This window comes from Cyphomyrmex costatus, unplaced genomic scaffold (assembly GCF_001594065.2).
Source record: "Cyphomyrmex costatus isolate MS0001 unplaced genomic scaffold, Ccosl1.0 scaffold101, whole genome shotgun sequence".
In the NCBI taxonomy this organism is placed as follows: domain Eukaryota; kingdom Metazoa; phylum Arthropoda; class Insecta; order Hymenoptera; family Formicidae; genus Cyphomyrmex; species Cyphomyrmex costatus.
Window position 1 is genome coordinate 282,066 of NW_017274966.1, and position 15,539 is coordinate 297,604.

The window sequence follows — 15,539 nt, forward strand, 5'->3', positions numbered from 1 at the left end:
GCTATTGAAATAAGAGACAGGCAATTTAATTAAAAAATCACTTATTGCTAATTGTCGAACCTAAAAATATGTTTAAAAAAATTAATTCATTTTCAAGGCTATATCACCCTCCAATTGGCAAAAACAAGAAAATAATGACATTTAAAAATGTAAAAGTACTGGCTATTTTTATTTTAAAAAAATATTATTAAAAAGATGTTTTTTTTAATCAAAATAATGTTTCGTGTACATTAGATTTAATTTTTGCCATACAAGAAAATGAAACCTCGAAAAATCTAAAGTTCAATTACTACTCGACCGTATTATCACAATAGTATCTGTCCTATAAATAATGTCTTAGAAAATTGTATTAAAAAAATAATATTATTTTTCTCATTTCCTAATTTTGTTTGCCTTACATATTCGCATTTTAAAACCTATATTTAAAGTCAAATTCGCATTACATATTCTCATTTTAAAACCTATATTTAAAGTCAAATTTTTACCAAATTACAAACAATTGTCATTTTCTTGTCAGATCTTAATAATAAAAACAATTTATTAAAATTAATAATATACAACATTTTTGGTGCTGTGCGTTTAGGCCAACAACAGATGTAACCTGAGAATCATCACAAGAATCATCACAAAGATGATATTCCTACTGACCAGCGATTCGGCGCCACTTGCCAGGTGTTTCCCTGCAAAAGAAATTCTTATTAATTTACCGTTATATCATATTATAATAATTTAATAAAATTATGTGATAACATATGTATATGAAATAATATTATAAAATATTAGTAATTGCACAGAACTGTTCTGAATATTTCTATTTCTCTCTTTGTAATGATAAAGTCAACAAAGAAATTCATGTTTAAAAAGCGTATAAGGCGGATAGAAGAATTTTATGATTAATTCGTTTTTTTAGGTGATTTGATCGCTGCGTGAGTCGTAGATGTGATATTCTATATTTATTATATTTATTACGTAAAAAGTAGTTTATAATATATTTTATTAAACTCAAGAATTATTTTTATAAAGACAACCTGGATGAAAAGTCTCTCTCAACACATCCGAAAGTTTTAAGACCACTCACACATCATAGAAAATGTTAATGAAAATGTTCTTTGATATACATATAGTAATATAATTAACAATAAGAATAATTATATAATTGATCTTACAGAATATATATCTCTTTTCCTTCTATAATACTATCACCATTCAATTTAAAAGTCACCATATGCGATAATAAGTTGGTAATTCGAGCATAGTTCGCGGATCGGATGATTCCAAAGTATATTCTTGCATTTGCATATCGACACTCTCGGGATTACAAATGACATTGCTATGATATCGTATCACGAAGTTATAATAAAGCTAAAAATAATACTTCGTAGTATTCTAAGAAAATTGCACTTTGTATCGAAATAAAAAATGCCGAAATAAAAAATGTCTTTGTTATCGACATTATTACAAAAATTAATTATAGAATAATCTTAATTCTCTACAATCAGTCTTGCCTAATTGCCTAAAGTTTTAATCAATTTGTTAAGCAACATATATATGTTATAAGTAGATAAGTATGTACAATTGATACCGTATATAACTTCAATAATTGTATAATTTACGACAAAAAAGAGCGTAAAATACTGTCTGCATATGATAGACAAAACGCTTAAAATGGTGTTAACACTTACAAGTGGAGACCAAGTAAGAATGACAACAGCATTCCCGCAGTCTTGTATATTCCGCACAGTCTTCAGCGTGCACTTCGCATTCCTCTGGTCCCATTCGACAAGTGTGCTCGACGAAGAGAAACACTTCTAAAATAACAAACAAATAAATTATATTTTCGTGACAAGTAGTTTTCTTTTAACATGTATTCTGTTGATTTTGATATTTTGGAATTTGCCAGCTTCAAGCAAAGTAATGGCCAATATAATCAATTTTTATTGTTCATTATGAGATCTGTCTATTTTTTCCTTTATAATTAAATTTCATCTATATTTTTGTTAGTTCCCATTAATTACGTTGTTATGATTTTCTAAACGGCCATCTGCCTATTATTCTTTAAACCAGTTAATAACGGCAGTTATTGTAAATAATAGATTAATAGTGCTTGAGTAAGTAGTGCAATTGCAGTAGGAAATTACGACGTCACAAGGCATTTTGTTGTTAAGGCGTAATAAACATAATTTTACGCACATCTCAGGGGCGAGGGACTTAAACGCAAACCTCCATTAAATGTTAGCGTTGCGATAATTAACCGGTTTCGTGGGACGATAATTAATTTATCTAACGAGATATCGGAAGCTTCCGGCGCGTTATCAATTCCGGAAAAAATGACGTGAATGACTCGAGTATTTGCAATCCCGATTCTTCGAAACGTGTACAGGTACAAATCGATCGAGGTTAAGTTTCGAGTAACGCTTCGACACAACCGATGCTTAATCGATCACAAGCGATTAAAAACGAGCGCAAAATGCACGAGTGATTCACAGGTGCGATTGGGAGTTCGGGAGGTGATTCGAGTTTTAGGTATTCCACGTGCGTAGCTGTTGCGTGCAACAATGCAACTTCGGTACACCTACAGAATCTTCACGCGGGATAGGATTTCAACGTCTTAAACGAACGAAAATACAAAAATTTACAAATAATATAAAAACACCCTTTAATTTTACAATAGTATTTCTATATTCTTTTCTCTTTAAAACTGATATTGATAAAACCACTTAAAAGTTTTTAAAAAAACCATAAGTATATAAAAATTGATTTTCATGCATATTTTTGTCAATATATAATTGAAAAATATAATTTATAATTAGAAAATTTTATTAAAAAAATAAACAGTCTTTACAATGTTTTTTTCGAATAATCATTTGAAATTCGTTAAGTTTGCTAGCGAGATAGAAATAATTAAGTTTATAATTTGATTTGATATCGACGTTCATTTTTTTCTGAGAAATATATAAGTTGTACTAAAAATATGTTAATATTACTGTTTAATGTTTACACTGAAGTAAATTTATTCAATATCGTTGCATAAATGGTATGTTAATTAGAAATACTGTTCTAATTAGAAATTCGAGCAAAGGTAGTGCAGGTCGATGGACGATAGTCCTGTGAGGAGTTCGGGAAGCATGCGAAATGTTCAAGCGACTCTCGATGACTCGCGCGAGTGAATCACACATTAGATCTTACACACGCGCGTGGAAGACAAGGATAACTCATTACGACGAGGAATGATTTCCTGAACAGGTGACTGACCTTCCGTTCAAAAGAAGGGAACTAAACTTTTCTTGGCATATAAAGAAAATATGATCCTTTAGTCAATAAATCATATGGCGATTAAATAACTATATAGTTTAAAACAAGAATAAAATCTAAAATAACTTACGATAAATCGCGATTTAAAACAGTTACAACAATTTAAACTTGGAAATTGGTAATTATGTAGTTCTAGCATCCTTCTCTTTGCAATCTTAATCTCTCTAATTCTATAATTTATTTCTACGATGTAAAGGATGTTAACAAATTTTATTAATAACAAATACAATTTATTGAATTAATTACGTGAATTATTGGAAAAAATATAGGAAACAAATTTTTCTTTAATAAAGTATAAAAATATAGGTTTAAGCTAAATTTAAACAGTATGATTTATTTCTCCAATCACATATCTATTGATTTTAACGCGATTTTTATCTGATGAACTACATGACACTCGTGTGATACCAAAGATTTAAAATTTATTTATTTATTATAATTCTAAGTTAACATTACTTTGATATTATCATATCTTTTACATTTGAACAACGTAGATAATTTTTATAAGCCACTGAAACTTTCTAAAGGTACTTGTAAGGGCGATATTCATAGTCTGTTCTTATTTTGGTCTTAAAATAAGAACGGACTATAGGTGTTAAATAATGTCTTAAGATGCTAATGCAGCTAACTGATTGGTTTATGACATCTTAAGATTGTACTTAAAACGATTTTAAATGTAAGATTTAACTATGAATACCGGCTTAACTATGATACCGGGAGGAATTTCGCAATATATGTAAGCGCTTTGTCAATCCCACGGTTATTCAAGGTATTAACATGCAATTCGAGTTGTAACGGCACGTAGTGCATCGACTAAAAATAATTGCGATTACGTCGCACGACTCGCGTTGGCATTGTACAAATTGTGAAATTGCGCCGATCCGCGCGCTCACTATCATTGCCGTTGCTCTAAATTTCCGTGAAGCGCGGTTGCACAAGCGCTCGCTCGCCACGGCCGATTGTTCACGCACGAATTCGTCGGTCGGGGACTGTGGTTTTTCATATGACTCCATCCACTGCATGAATAACGAAGGACGAGAACGGAAAACACAACTTCCGTCGTCGAGAAGGTTAAGCCGATTTCGATCGGCTTGTTGTTACCGCCGAGATAAATCATGTGCCGCTTCGTTAATCCATCGTAAAACGAGTTCGCGTGTAATTTTATCTGGAGTGCTATTAATTATTAATCCACATGGAGAAAAGTGAAACGTAATACGCACTAGAATTGTAATAAATTTTGTGAAATTAGTAAGTCTTTATATTGGAACAGGTGCTCACTTACGTAAAATTTACTTTACTTTTTTGGTAAACGAACGGTTGTCATATAGCCATACTATAAGATGCTTATTACATTTTATAAAACAAAATTATATGTCACTCTACAATTTGTTACTATTTCTCAACTTGCACATTACCATACATCTCAATAGAATTTATTTCATTGACGAATATTTTTTGACCATTGCACGGTAAAATATACAAATAAAGTTGTTCGAGCTTACAGTTTTGAGAATAGTATGATTTAGTTTACTAGTGAGGTAACCATAACTTGGACGGATTTCCTATATTTTTAATGTACTTTTTATCTTACACCTCCGGTATTTTTTACTTTCACACAAACAAAGTTTATCATAAATTTCACAAAAATAGTCACAAAAATAGTCAGAATAGTTTTACTAAACTTGTAAGATTACTCATTTTTTTCATACACCCGCTCGAATACTTACCGTTGACGTTGCCATCGCAACAACAATGATCGTTGATAATGCTGCCATTCTTGCAGTAAGTCATCTCGAAGTAGGTGCAAGGCTTGCACCCCGGAATGGGTCCTGCAATTAATAAATCAGATTATATAGCATAAACAATTAAAAGAGAGAGGGGGAAGGAGAAGTTAAATAGGAGGAAAGAATTTAAGCTAAAGAGAAATCGGCAATGAAAAATACCGTCGTATTGTTATATCTGCAATCTTCATTACTGAACGAGTAAAACGACACGTGCGAGACACCGTATTTCTCAGGCATCGAAATAAAGCTGAACGTACGACTACTTATTAATTAAGGATTATATTTCATTAACCTCGATGCCGGCAACTATGATTAAAATACATGACAATCGCGTCGAATCCGCATTCATGATTCACGTTAATTAACGTCTCGAGGCTCCTTACGTAATCCTTTATAAAATTGTGTCGCGGACATAGCGAATTATCTGCTTGCGACGCGACGATAGCGAGGTATCATTGTATCGACATCGATCGTAAATATGTATATATATAAGTTTCGCCTTCGCGGAGCCTCGTTAGACCGTGCTAAATTCACAATCGCAATAAGCGATCGCGTATTCTTTGTATTTATAATATTTGGTGAGAAACTTTAATTGAATCATATGAGAACCGCGCACACAATGACCGAGAATTTCTAATTGCCGTTAACAGCATTATACGGTAATCACTAATTTTCTTTCTTTATCACTTCAATAACAATTGAAAATTTAAATCGTTCACACGTGACAAGCAACAGGTGTATGGCAGTCTTTACAAGGTCTCTCCGAGTCACGACTAATGGATTGAATTACAGAAATTAGGATTGCACGACCGACAATTCTTAATTCACGCGAATAATATTAGGGGAGAATCGTCGACTTCCTCGGTTATTCGAATTATTGTAATGAGAACCACGTGTTCAGTTGACCGCGTTGTTACGGTGTTATCATCAGGTGACTTTATGTGATATAATTATATGTACATACATATAACAGAGCATTCTTATAATGTGACGAAAAAAAAGTAAAAGTACTCTGACTCTAATGGTAAACTGTAGTAAAAATTAAAAAAATTGAATTTCCATGCATTAACAATAAAAATTATACTTTTAAGTTCGCACACTTATTACTAATTACCACATTTCGGTTTGTAGTAATTAGTGATGATTCTAATCATAAATACATAACGCATACGTAATCTTTTGTATTATCGAACTACCTACTACGTTACGTAGTATAACAATTTAAAAGAATGACTTGACGAGTTAGTATAAAAATTATTTTCTTTAGTGAATTAAGGTGTGGATAAAAATTTTAAAATTAATTCAAAAATAAATTAGTACCAAATACAATTTATTACTATATTAAAAATAAATTATAATTTTTTACAGGACGTAGAAGCACGTGCAAATTATACGTAAAGTTAAACTATAAAACAAAATTTTGTTAAATAAAAAAGCGAGCATTATTACGATTTAAATACAAAACTATCGTGTTTTGTTCTCCACAAAGGTTATTCACTCATACCTTTCTTGTCCATGCCGACTAGGGTGAGATTGGCAGAACAAAAATTTTGAAACGTCAATCGTGCGACGCTGGTTAGGTGGATCAAAGCAGCTATTCTTGGAGGTAAGATAAATACATTTCTGTGTACCGTAAGAAAGCTTTATAGACCGGTCGTAGAAGTCAGGCAAGAGCGTTAATGCGACGCTTTTAGCAACTGGACTAGATTGGAAAAAAGGCTACACCAAGAATGCTGTTAAGATGTACCAGAATATATCGTAACATTTGGAAAGAAATAAATTCTTCAATAAATTCGCTTTTCTTCAATTTATCCTTAGCAAGTATATTAAGACACACCAACAGTTTCTTTTTATAAACAGTGAAGCGAATAGTTTTTTATTATATTATGTATATTGGAATTGGATAAAAAAATAAATAGAAACTAATGTTCTTAATTTTATTTAAAAAAAAAATATATATAAGAAAATTTAGATACTCAAAAGAAAAAAAATTATTCAAATTTTAACAAAAAATATAAAAATTATTACAAATATAAGACCGCTATAAAATTTATAATATCTTATAGTATAGTTAAGAAATATATATCAAATATCCTATGTTCTCTCGAATATAATCCTTAATGTATACATATATATAAGAAGTTATTTATTTTCGTACACTTCTAAAATGATTTCTTAATGTACGTAGAAATATTATATTTTTGTATATATATAAATAGAATATATATAATATTGAATATATATATAATATTGAATAATATTGAACAAAATTCTAAGATAATTTAATGCTTAATTCTATATAATTTTACGCTTGTAACGTTATTGACAAAAAATAATTCTTACCAGGATATATCTCCAGTTTCTTCGCTTCAGCGAGCGCATCCTTACGAAGGACTTGGTGTTCAAGGATATATTCATCGTCGAAATGATGGTTCACGACTGTGATTGCCTCGACATTGACGAGGATTAGGAAGAGTATCAGGATACTAATTCTACCGATGTTGATCATGCTAGCGTCACCTGATTTCTCATCTTCGATGAGAATATCGTTTTCTTCTCAATGGCAATAAACGACCTCTGTCTCAGTCTTTTCTTGTTGATGAAATATTTTCTGTCAAATTTAAAAATAACAAACAGTTTAGTTTAGTTTATAGATTGCTTCGTTATGAAAAAATTATTTATTTTATAGTTCTTAATTGCAATATAATTTTTCCAAGTAGTTCAAGTCAGATGTTTTTTTAATAAAAATTTACAAAATATTTGTAATTAATCGTTAAATACATACAAATGTTCATATCAACAATAACAACATCTAAAAGATTGTATATCTATGACATGACGCGTCAAAGTCGATCTTGAATAGAACAATGTAAAGGTAAGATCAACTACGACTTTGAACTCAACATGCGTCTCTCTTATTGTTCGGAATTTCAGTAGGACATACAATGAAGCGACTGTCGCAACCGGAAGTGTACAGAAGATACGACATGAAAGTAGACATAGCAACACCATCATGTGCGATAAGAATTATATATAATTTTCGTTTACACGTTTAAATTTTATTTTATTAAATTTTTTTTCAATTTTGTATCATATTCCAATTTTACTTTTAGAAGTTAAATTTTCTTTGCTCATAATCATCGTTGTGTTACATCTAAAAGTGAAAGCATAAAGCTCTACTTGATCGTGTCGAGCGATCGTTTCACGTCAGCTGCATAAATGAGCGTTACATATGTTGCTAGTATGGAGGATCGATATTGTTTTAATATTCAAGAATGCACTTGGAAAAGCATTGGAAGGCGGGCGCGGCAATGGCACGAAGATGCCCTTGATATCGATCGTCTCGATTCGCTAGGTTTTAGGAGAGGGGGATGATTCATCCCCTGTTATTCACGATTTAATTCGGCGCACCCAGAGTTTCCTCCCTTCAACGACATGACAACCCGATCGAATTCGTTCTTGCGAAATTCATCGCAAAACAAATAGTTCCAATCTAAGAACACAAGCGAGGAAATTTTGAATGGTATCACACACAATGATTAAACCATTTCGTCGAATTTAATCGCCCAAACAAAACGATTTTACCACCGCAAAAGTGTAGTCGTCGCTTGCGTAGTGTGTTTGACTTCTCAGAAATTACTTTCTTTAGTATTAGGTTTCCAGTATAGGCAATATAGGAATGTCGATTTTTTGCATTTTGTATCAACAATTCTCTCTTTCTTTTTTTAAACAATTTTATTCTATCTTGTTAAGTATAAACCAACTGTTTTTTCTAAATACATTTTAACAGAGCTTCATTGACCAGAATTAATATAATCAGCTAACGTGAATTACATTTTTAATAAATTTGTGAAATTAGACATTCTATTAATATTAAAAAAATCATGACGGTTCCAGTCTTTTCATAATTTTGTATAAAGGTAAAAAAGAGCTCCGCATTTGTTATATAAAAAACCAAAATTTAAAAAAAGCAGCTGGAACTCTCTTTAAAAATAATAGTGAAAAATAGAATTTTGCTAGAACTATATAAGAAGAAATGTCACTGAAATTGCGATAAATTAACGGCATGATACTTTTCAAGTGCCGTGATATTTTGTATAAAGTTCATTAATTATTGAAAATTTATTTTCAAATTTCTACGATATCGAACCTTAATTAAATAGTCCATATATCTCAAGGATCTCGATAAATGCGCAGTACGGCGTAAAGAAGCGCTAATGCTAGAATTCTGCTCGAGTTGCACGCGTCGTGAGTCACAAGTCTGATGACAGCGGTCATTAATTAGAACCAATTAAGGGCGGCCATCGCGAAACGTGGATGTCTTGCCCTCTCGAACAAGAAGGTGACATCCCGGCGTCTCTTCCTGCCTGATGTTATCATTTACGAGCAGCGCAAGCCGCCTTCATTCCGTTATACGTAAAACGAAGCGCCGGCAAGTGTTTAAAACAGCGTGAAAAGATAATTAAAAGCATTTGACGAAGGACGGGATATGCCTTTGTTCACTTTAGGGAGTTACCGACGTGGTACTGAACGGTACTTTTTCAAGAGACATTCATTGATGACAAAAAGCAATATGTTTTGAGATTAGAATTTTAATACTTGTGAGATTAAAAAAAATAAATAGACACCATGTGTTCGCTAGAAATAATAAATTGTAGAGTAAAACACCGTAAGAATTTTTGTGCAATAAATTGTTCTTCTATAAAATCTTCTATAATTGACATTCTATAAAAGAGTTCTTTATTTTAATAAAACATGTATTAATTAAAAATAGACACAGTATAGTTGTTTAAAATAAAGTAATAATAATAAAACAATGCCAAATAATCTGAAAATAAAATATCTGTATATCGATATAATTTGCTCAGCTTTGAGCTGTTTTTGTTGTTCCGTTTAATTTTTACTTGTCGTAATCATGAAAAATATTGCATAACTTTCTAAATATGTAGAATTTAAAAAATGGTTTTAAGGACATATTTTCTACACCTTAAACTTTCAACAAATGCAAACAAATTTTTATGAATTTCTTTATCGTTTCAATGACATTGAAATTAATTTTAATTAATATTAAATCCTATATAATAATTTATTTTGCAACTGTTACATTGTTAGATAAGTAAATAATATTTTGAAAAATTAATTGTATTAAAATGTATAATAATATTCCTTGCTTTCGAATGTTCGAATTAAAAATTAAATAAAACATTTACAGTAAAAAGTTTAAAAAACAATTGAAACTTTTATTATTATTTCTATTAAATATTTTATTATTAGTAGAAGAATATTTGTGACATCAGACAAGGATTGTTTAAAATTTTAGACACGTACAGCAGATTTGTCAAGCCATACTAGCAAGTCCATTTGTACGTGAGATCCGAGACCGGAACCTCTGCATGTTTAGAATAGAGGCAATGTTGTTTATGAGTTATTATGCACTTTGCTGTGTAGCTATTATTTTATATTGGCACGCGGAGTAATTCCATAAGCCAGTCACATCATAAATATAAAAAGTTTCTGTATTATTATTTTTTAATTGTGGGTTCCAAATCTTTTTTGTTTTTAAAGCTGGTCGATTTAACACTGTTTTTTTCATTACATGCCATTCAGAGGTATCAAGCAGTGAAGTCACAGGCAATACTTGACAGTCTAATTGTAAGTAGTCAACGAGATTTAGTTTCTGACAGTGTGATTTGTTCTGAATAAATATGGGAAAGATATGTGTGAGATAAATTATGAAAAGAAAAGAGTATGATATTATAGTTGTCAAGAGATAAAGAATTCACAACAGAAACAAGTCAGTGGTATTCTGTTCCGAAAAATATATTAGGAGATAAATTAGCTCCTAATCAACTTCTAATCGATAATTTTTTAAGTTCATAACTTATCCGCTGCAAGTCGGAAATAAAATAAAATTCGGAAATAAAACGTCTAACTAGACTATTATAATTATTTAAAGGGTTATTATAATTGCTAGATAATTATAATTGTCTGTTCAAAAATATATTTTTAAATTCTTTATAGATTCAAAATAATGCTAATCAGGATACAGATATAATTTTTTCGCTATAGAGTGGAAACGCGGAAAATGGAAATTTTTATGTATGTATACAATACGCAAACATAAAATTTTCATTTTTCACGTTTCCGCTCTTTAGGAAAGAAGTAACCCCTAGAAGCAATAATCAGTAAACGCTTAATGATTGTTATTTTTAAATGGTACATTTAACCAATCCAATACCAGGATGCAAAGAATTAAAATTCTAAAAGAATATTCCAGTCGCGCGGATATTAATCTTTCAACACTTACAAAGCTGCTTTTTGTTAAATACAACCAATATTTTAAGTTTTTATCATTTCAGTTTTTATCGTGTATAATCTACTTTATTTTTATCTTGCAAGAAAATAAAATCTCAAAAAACCTGTCGATACTATCCAACTATCTATCCCCTGACTTAATTTACTATCGTCTCTTTTTTATAATTTGTTAATATAAATTTAATTTAGAATCACATGATCCGAATTCCTATTGTATTATATGATACATCAAAATAGCGTCATCAAACATTATCGCTTTATTTTTCTGCGAACTTACGTATCTACAACTTGATAAAATTATCTCTTTAACAAACATGTAAGCGACGATTTGCGGTTAAAGAAACTTATAAATTCTTAAACTTCATAAATTCTTACCAGCATTTTACTGTATGGTTTTTACAGTAATAAAAATTCCAATTCTTTGTGTTTTTTTAAAACATCACTTCTCGAATAGATTTCAAAAAATCTTTACGTACGATTGATTAATTGTTTCTAATAGCATTGAAACATAATAAAAAATGTCTTAAAGTTTACAGATTTACTTTCCGTGAGCTTCTTACACTTTATTACAAAAGAAAGGTTCGAAATCAATATAATAATATTCGAAATATATGTATAATTAATTAGTATTGCAGACTAGAGTAAATATATGTATATGGCAAGTGTGGATCGGCAATTAGAATCGGCGATTAAAATCCACAGTAAACAACAACGACGGAAAATTGCAACGGACGGACAGGCAACCGTCGAAGGCTGCGGACCGCGTAGAACTGCGGATTGAGGGCTGCAAAGAGTAGGTATCAACGTACCAAGCCGCTCCACCACACCACCTTTGGTGGTGTCGCCTTTGTTACGTATTCGGCCTGATGCCGAAGCCGGTGTCTAACATATGCCATGAAAAGCACAAATTAGATCGAAATAGTATAACAGAATCATGTGTGGAAAATCAACTTCCCAATATATACTTAAAAAAAAGAATAAAAAGTCTGAGAACGTTTACTTTATAAAATAAATTCCCTTTCTTAATTCTTGATAATATTTAAAATAAAATTCTCTTTTTTAATATAAATATAACTTACTATTATTAAAAATTATTGTATTATTGTTTTGTTTAATCGGATTTTTATTTCTCTTTTTTTTTAAATGTTAAATATTAATATTTAAAAGTAAATCACCAACATAGATTTTTATGAAAATAAATAAAATATAATTGACAACACAATTTCGTTTAGTTTTGTATAAAAATTAATTCAAGATTCCGGTATTTTTAAAAATTATATGTGCTAAAAAAAATATAACTACTATAATAATAAAAGTAAGATATTTATGTAAAATCTCCGCGAATATATGTTGGTATATAAATTATATCAAATTATACATTAACGAGATAAATATAATTTATAATCAAATGAGATGTATATATAAATTTGTCAAATAAAGGTTTTTCTCTTGATATTTCCAAAATAATTTTTAACTCACAAATTTTCAAATAAAGCTGAATTGTTTCAATAAGCTGCTTATATCAGAAATTGATTTAACATTGAAAATGCGTAGTTTCTCTCATTCGGAATTCATAGTTCCATCCATTTCATGGTTTAACTGAGATAAAAAAAACACTCAAGGGATAGAGATGTTATTCAGTCGACCAAGTATGGAATTCTTTCAAACAAAAATAAAGGAAATGTAAGCATTTCAACTTTAGATTTAGAGCACTCTTCAATGCGAAGGTCTAACTACAATAAAAACACAAAAGAAAAAGAATCGGATATACCATAAATATTCTCTCGAATATTCTTCTTCCTTTATTCATAAACTACACAGCTAGATAAAAAGAAGAAAAAAGGATGTTATCTTATTCGAAATCATAAAAATATGTTAAGTAATAAATTCTGTAATAACAGACTTTTATGTCATGATTCTTTTGATGTAATTTATGTACTTATCAATGAAGAGGATTCAAATCTAGAATAAAATATTTACAGTTACTTAAACTTTATTTGATAAGTACATCCCAGCTGATTTCGAATTTTATCTATTACGTTTATGAATATATAAATTGTGCACTAACATCCGCAAAAAATCACATAAGCATTTTATTTGTTTTAAACTTATTTTTGGAGAACCTTAATATTATTAGTTTATTTTATTTTAACTAAAATATGACTGAACTAAATCTCTTCTCATATTTTATTAATAATCACTAATGGACGGTTTTTTTTTGTAAATATTGTTCTTCATTTTTTAAAACATACATTTGTTGATGGATGGAATACTCTATAAATATTGGTAAGAAATTTTTAGGAATCGTAAACAAAGTGCATGTAATTTTAAAGTATTTTATTGTATTCTTCTATAAATTGCTGAAGAATTATAAATGAGAAACGAAAAATATTTAAATAAATATTATAAGAATTTCCTGTACGTTGGGTTTGTTTTCTATACTTAAGTTCTTTATGAATTAATGTAATTTGTTTGAAATGAATTCAAAAAGAATTAAAAAGTATATACAAATACAGTATATGCATATTTGTATGTTACCTCTTTAATAAAAATTATAATAATAATATTTAATTTGTATAAAAATCAAAATATGATTTATTTTTATATAAAATTAAGAAATATAGAAAAAGGTTAGAAAAATATTACCTTTTGAATTTAAAAAAGCGCTCACGATAACAAAAGTGAAATTTTTAAGATTCTAAAAAGACTTTTAAAACAGAAATAAAACGATATAGGAATTTATTTCCTAATAATAAATTAGGAATTTAAAAAGAATTTTTTTCAGACTCTGCCATTTAAGTTTGCACTGAGTTTTAGAGAGAAAGAGAAACAAAGGAAAAGATAACACGTACAATGTTACCAAAATAGCATTTCTCATTATATGTACGTGCAAAATAATGTAAACGATAAAACTAACGTTCTGTTGCAATTCGACATTGCAAGAGTATAACGGCGATATTCAATTATGCGTACTTTGTTTTGCGGTTTTTAAATAAAATATCAAAAACAAAAGATAGAATAGACCAGGGAGAAAAATATTGTTTTAAATTTAAAATTTTATAACAATTAAAATATAACATCTATGTTAAAAACAACCTATATCTTTAGATGTAGAACTTATTTAACTTCGTAAAATAATACAGTATATATTTTTGTCAAAAAAAAAAAAAAGTTATTTTATGTGCACACATTAAAATTTATTTGATGTATTAAAAAAAGTAACTTATACATATTATTTATCTAATTTTGTTTATTAGTAATTTAACTTATTTTTTTGGGTAATTTTTTAATTTTACGCGTCTTTAATTTTACAGCATATTGAAATTGATGCAAATATATGTAATATAAAGTATAATAATTATTCCATATATATGACAGTAATTATATTTATTTTAAGCGTATCGAATGTAATAACTTTCAGTTTTCCACAAAAGCCTAAGAAAATATTTTCTTTTGGTTTGTAGGTGGACTACTTTGAATATACCTATTGTTAACGGTTGTCGTGGGGCTGTTAGGCACGTACGCACGCATACACATGCGCATTTTTCTTTTTCAACCGTTGGCCATACCTGCGAATAAGAATGCACGATGAATAGTATATCCGAACCAGACAATCACATATGCACAAAAGCTTCGGTGTGTGCAACAGACATGCTGGTTGAAGCAGGCACCTGGCCACGTTGGGGTCGAGAATGTGCTACGTGTATGGTCGTTTTATGGTGGTAAGCTCGTAAGGAAGGCTCGGTTATAAGAAGGGTCCCCCTCACGTACACTATTGATCCCGACGGAGACTCCTTATTTCGCTCCAATCCTGAAAGATGTTGGAAGAAAAAAGAATAAGAACCACGTCACTCCTGTCAGTTCCTGTCTGTTTCCTTTCTTCATGCATTTTGCATTAGAAAGTGATTGTTCACGAACTAATAAGGAGTGAATAACGATGATATGAGAGACGAAATCACCAAATTTTTAGTTAATAAATGCGTAGTACATTTATCACTTGTAGAATTATAGCCGTAAGACTAATTAGGTATTAATAGAAAATCGGAGTAATTACGAGTTTATGACATTAGTGGAGCAGTGCATAAGAGCATGCAATTTGAAAAGAATCTTAAGTTTTCGAATCCCAGT

General features: G+C 29.9%; 1 protein-coding gene across 1 annotated transcript; it reads right to left on the bottom strand.

Moving 5' to 3' along the window:
* Positions 1 to 515: 515 nt before the first annotated feature.
* On the bottom strand, positions 516 to 7,695 carry LOC108772707 (uncharacterized). Its single transcript, XM_018538304.1, has 4 exons — positions 7,440 to 7,695; positions 5,040 to 5,141; positions 1,683 to 1,808; positions 516 to 680 (listed from the first exon to the last, which is right to left on the bottom strand). The coding sequence occupies exons 1-4, from the start codon at positions 7,603 to 7,605 to the stop codon at positions 580 to 582; spliced, it is 495 nt and encodes a 164-aa protein (XP_018393806.1). The 5' UTR covers positions 7,606 to 7,695; the 3' UTR covers positions 516 to 579.
* Between the last annotated feature and the right edge of the window lie 7,844 nt (positions 7,696 to 15,539).

Coding starts and splice junctions, on each gene's coding strand:
- LOC108772707 (XM_018538304.1), bottom strand. CDS start 7,605: ATGATCAACATCGGTAGAATTAGTATCCTGATACTCTTCCTAATCCTC. Junction 5,142..7,439: donor GAAACTGGAGATATATCCTG/GTAAGAATTATT, acceptor TATTAATTGCAG/GACCCATTCCGGGGTGCAAG. Junction 681..1,682: donor TTCTTACTTGGTCTCCACTT/GTAAGTGTTAAC, acceptor TTTCTTTTGCAG/GGAAACACCTGGCAAGTGGC.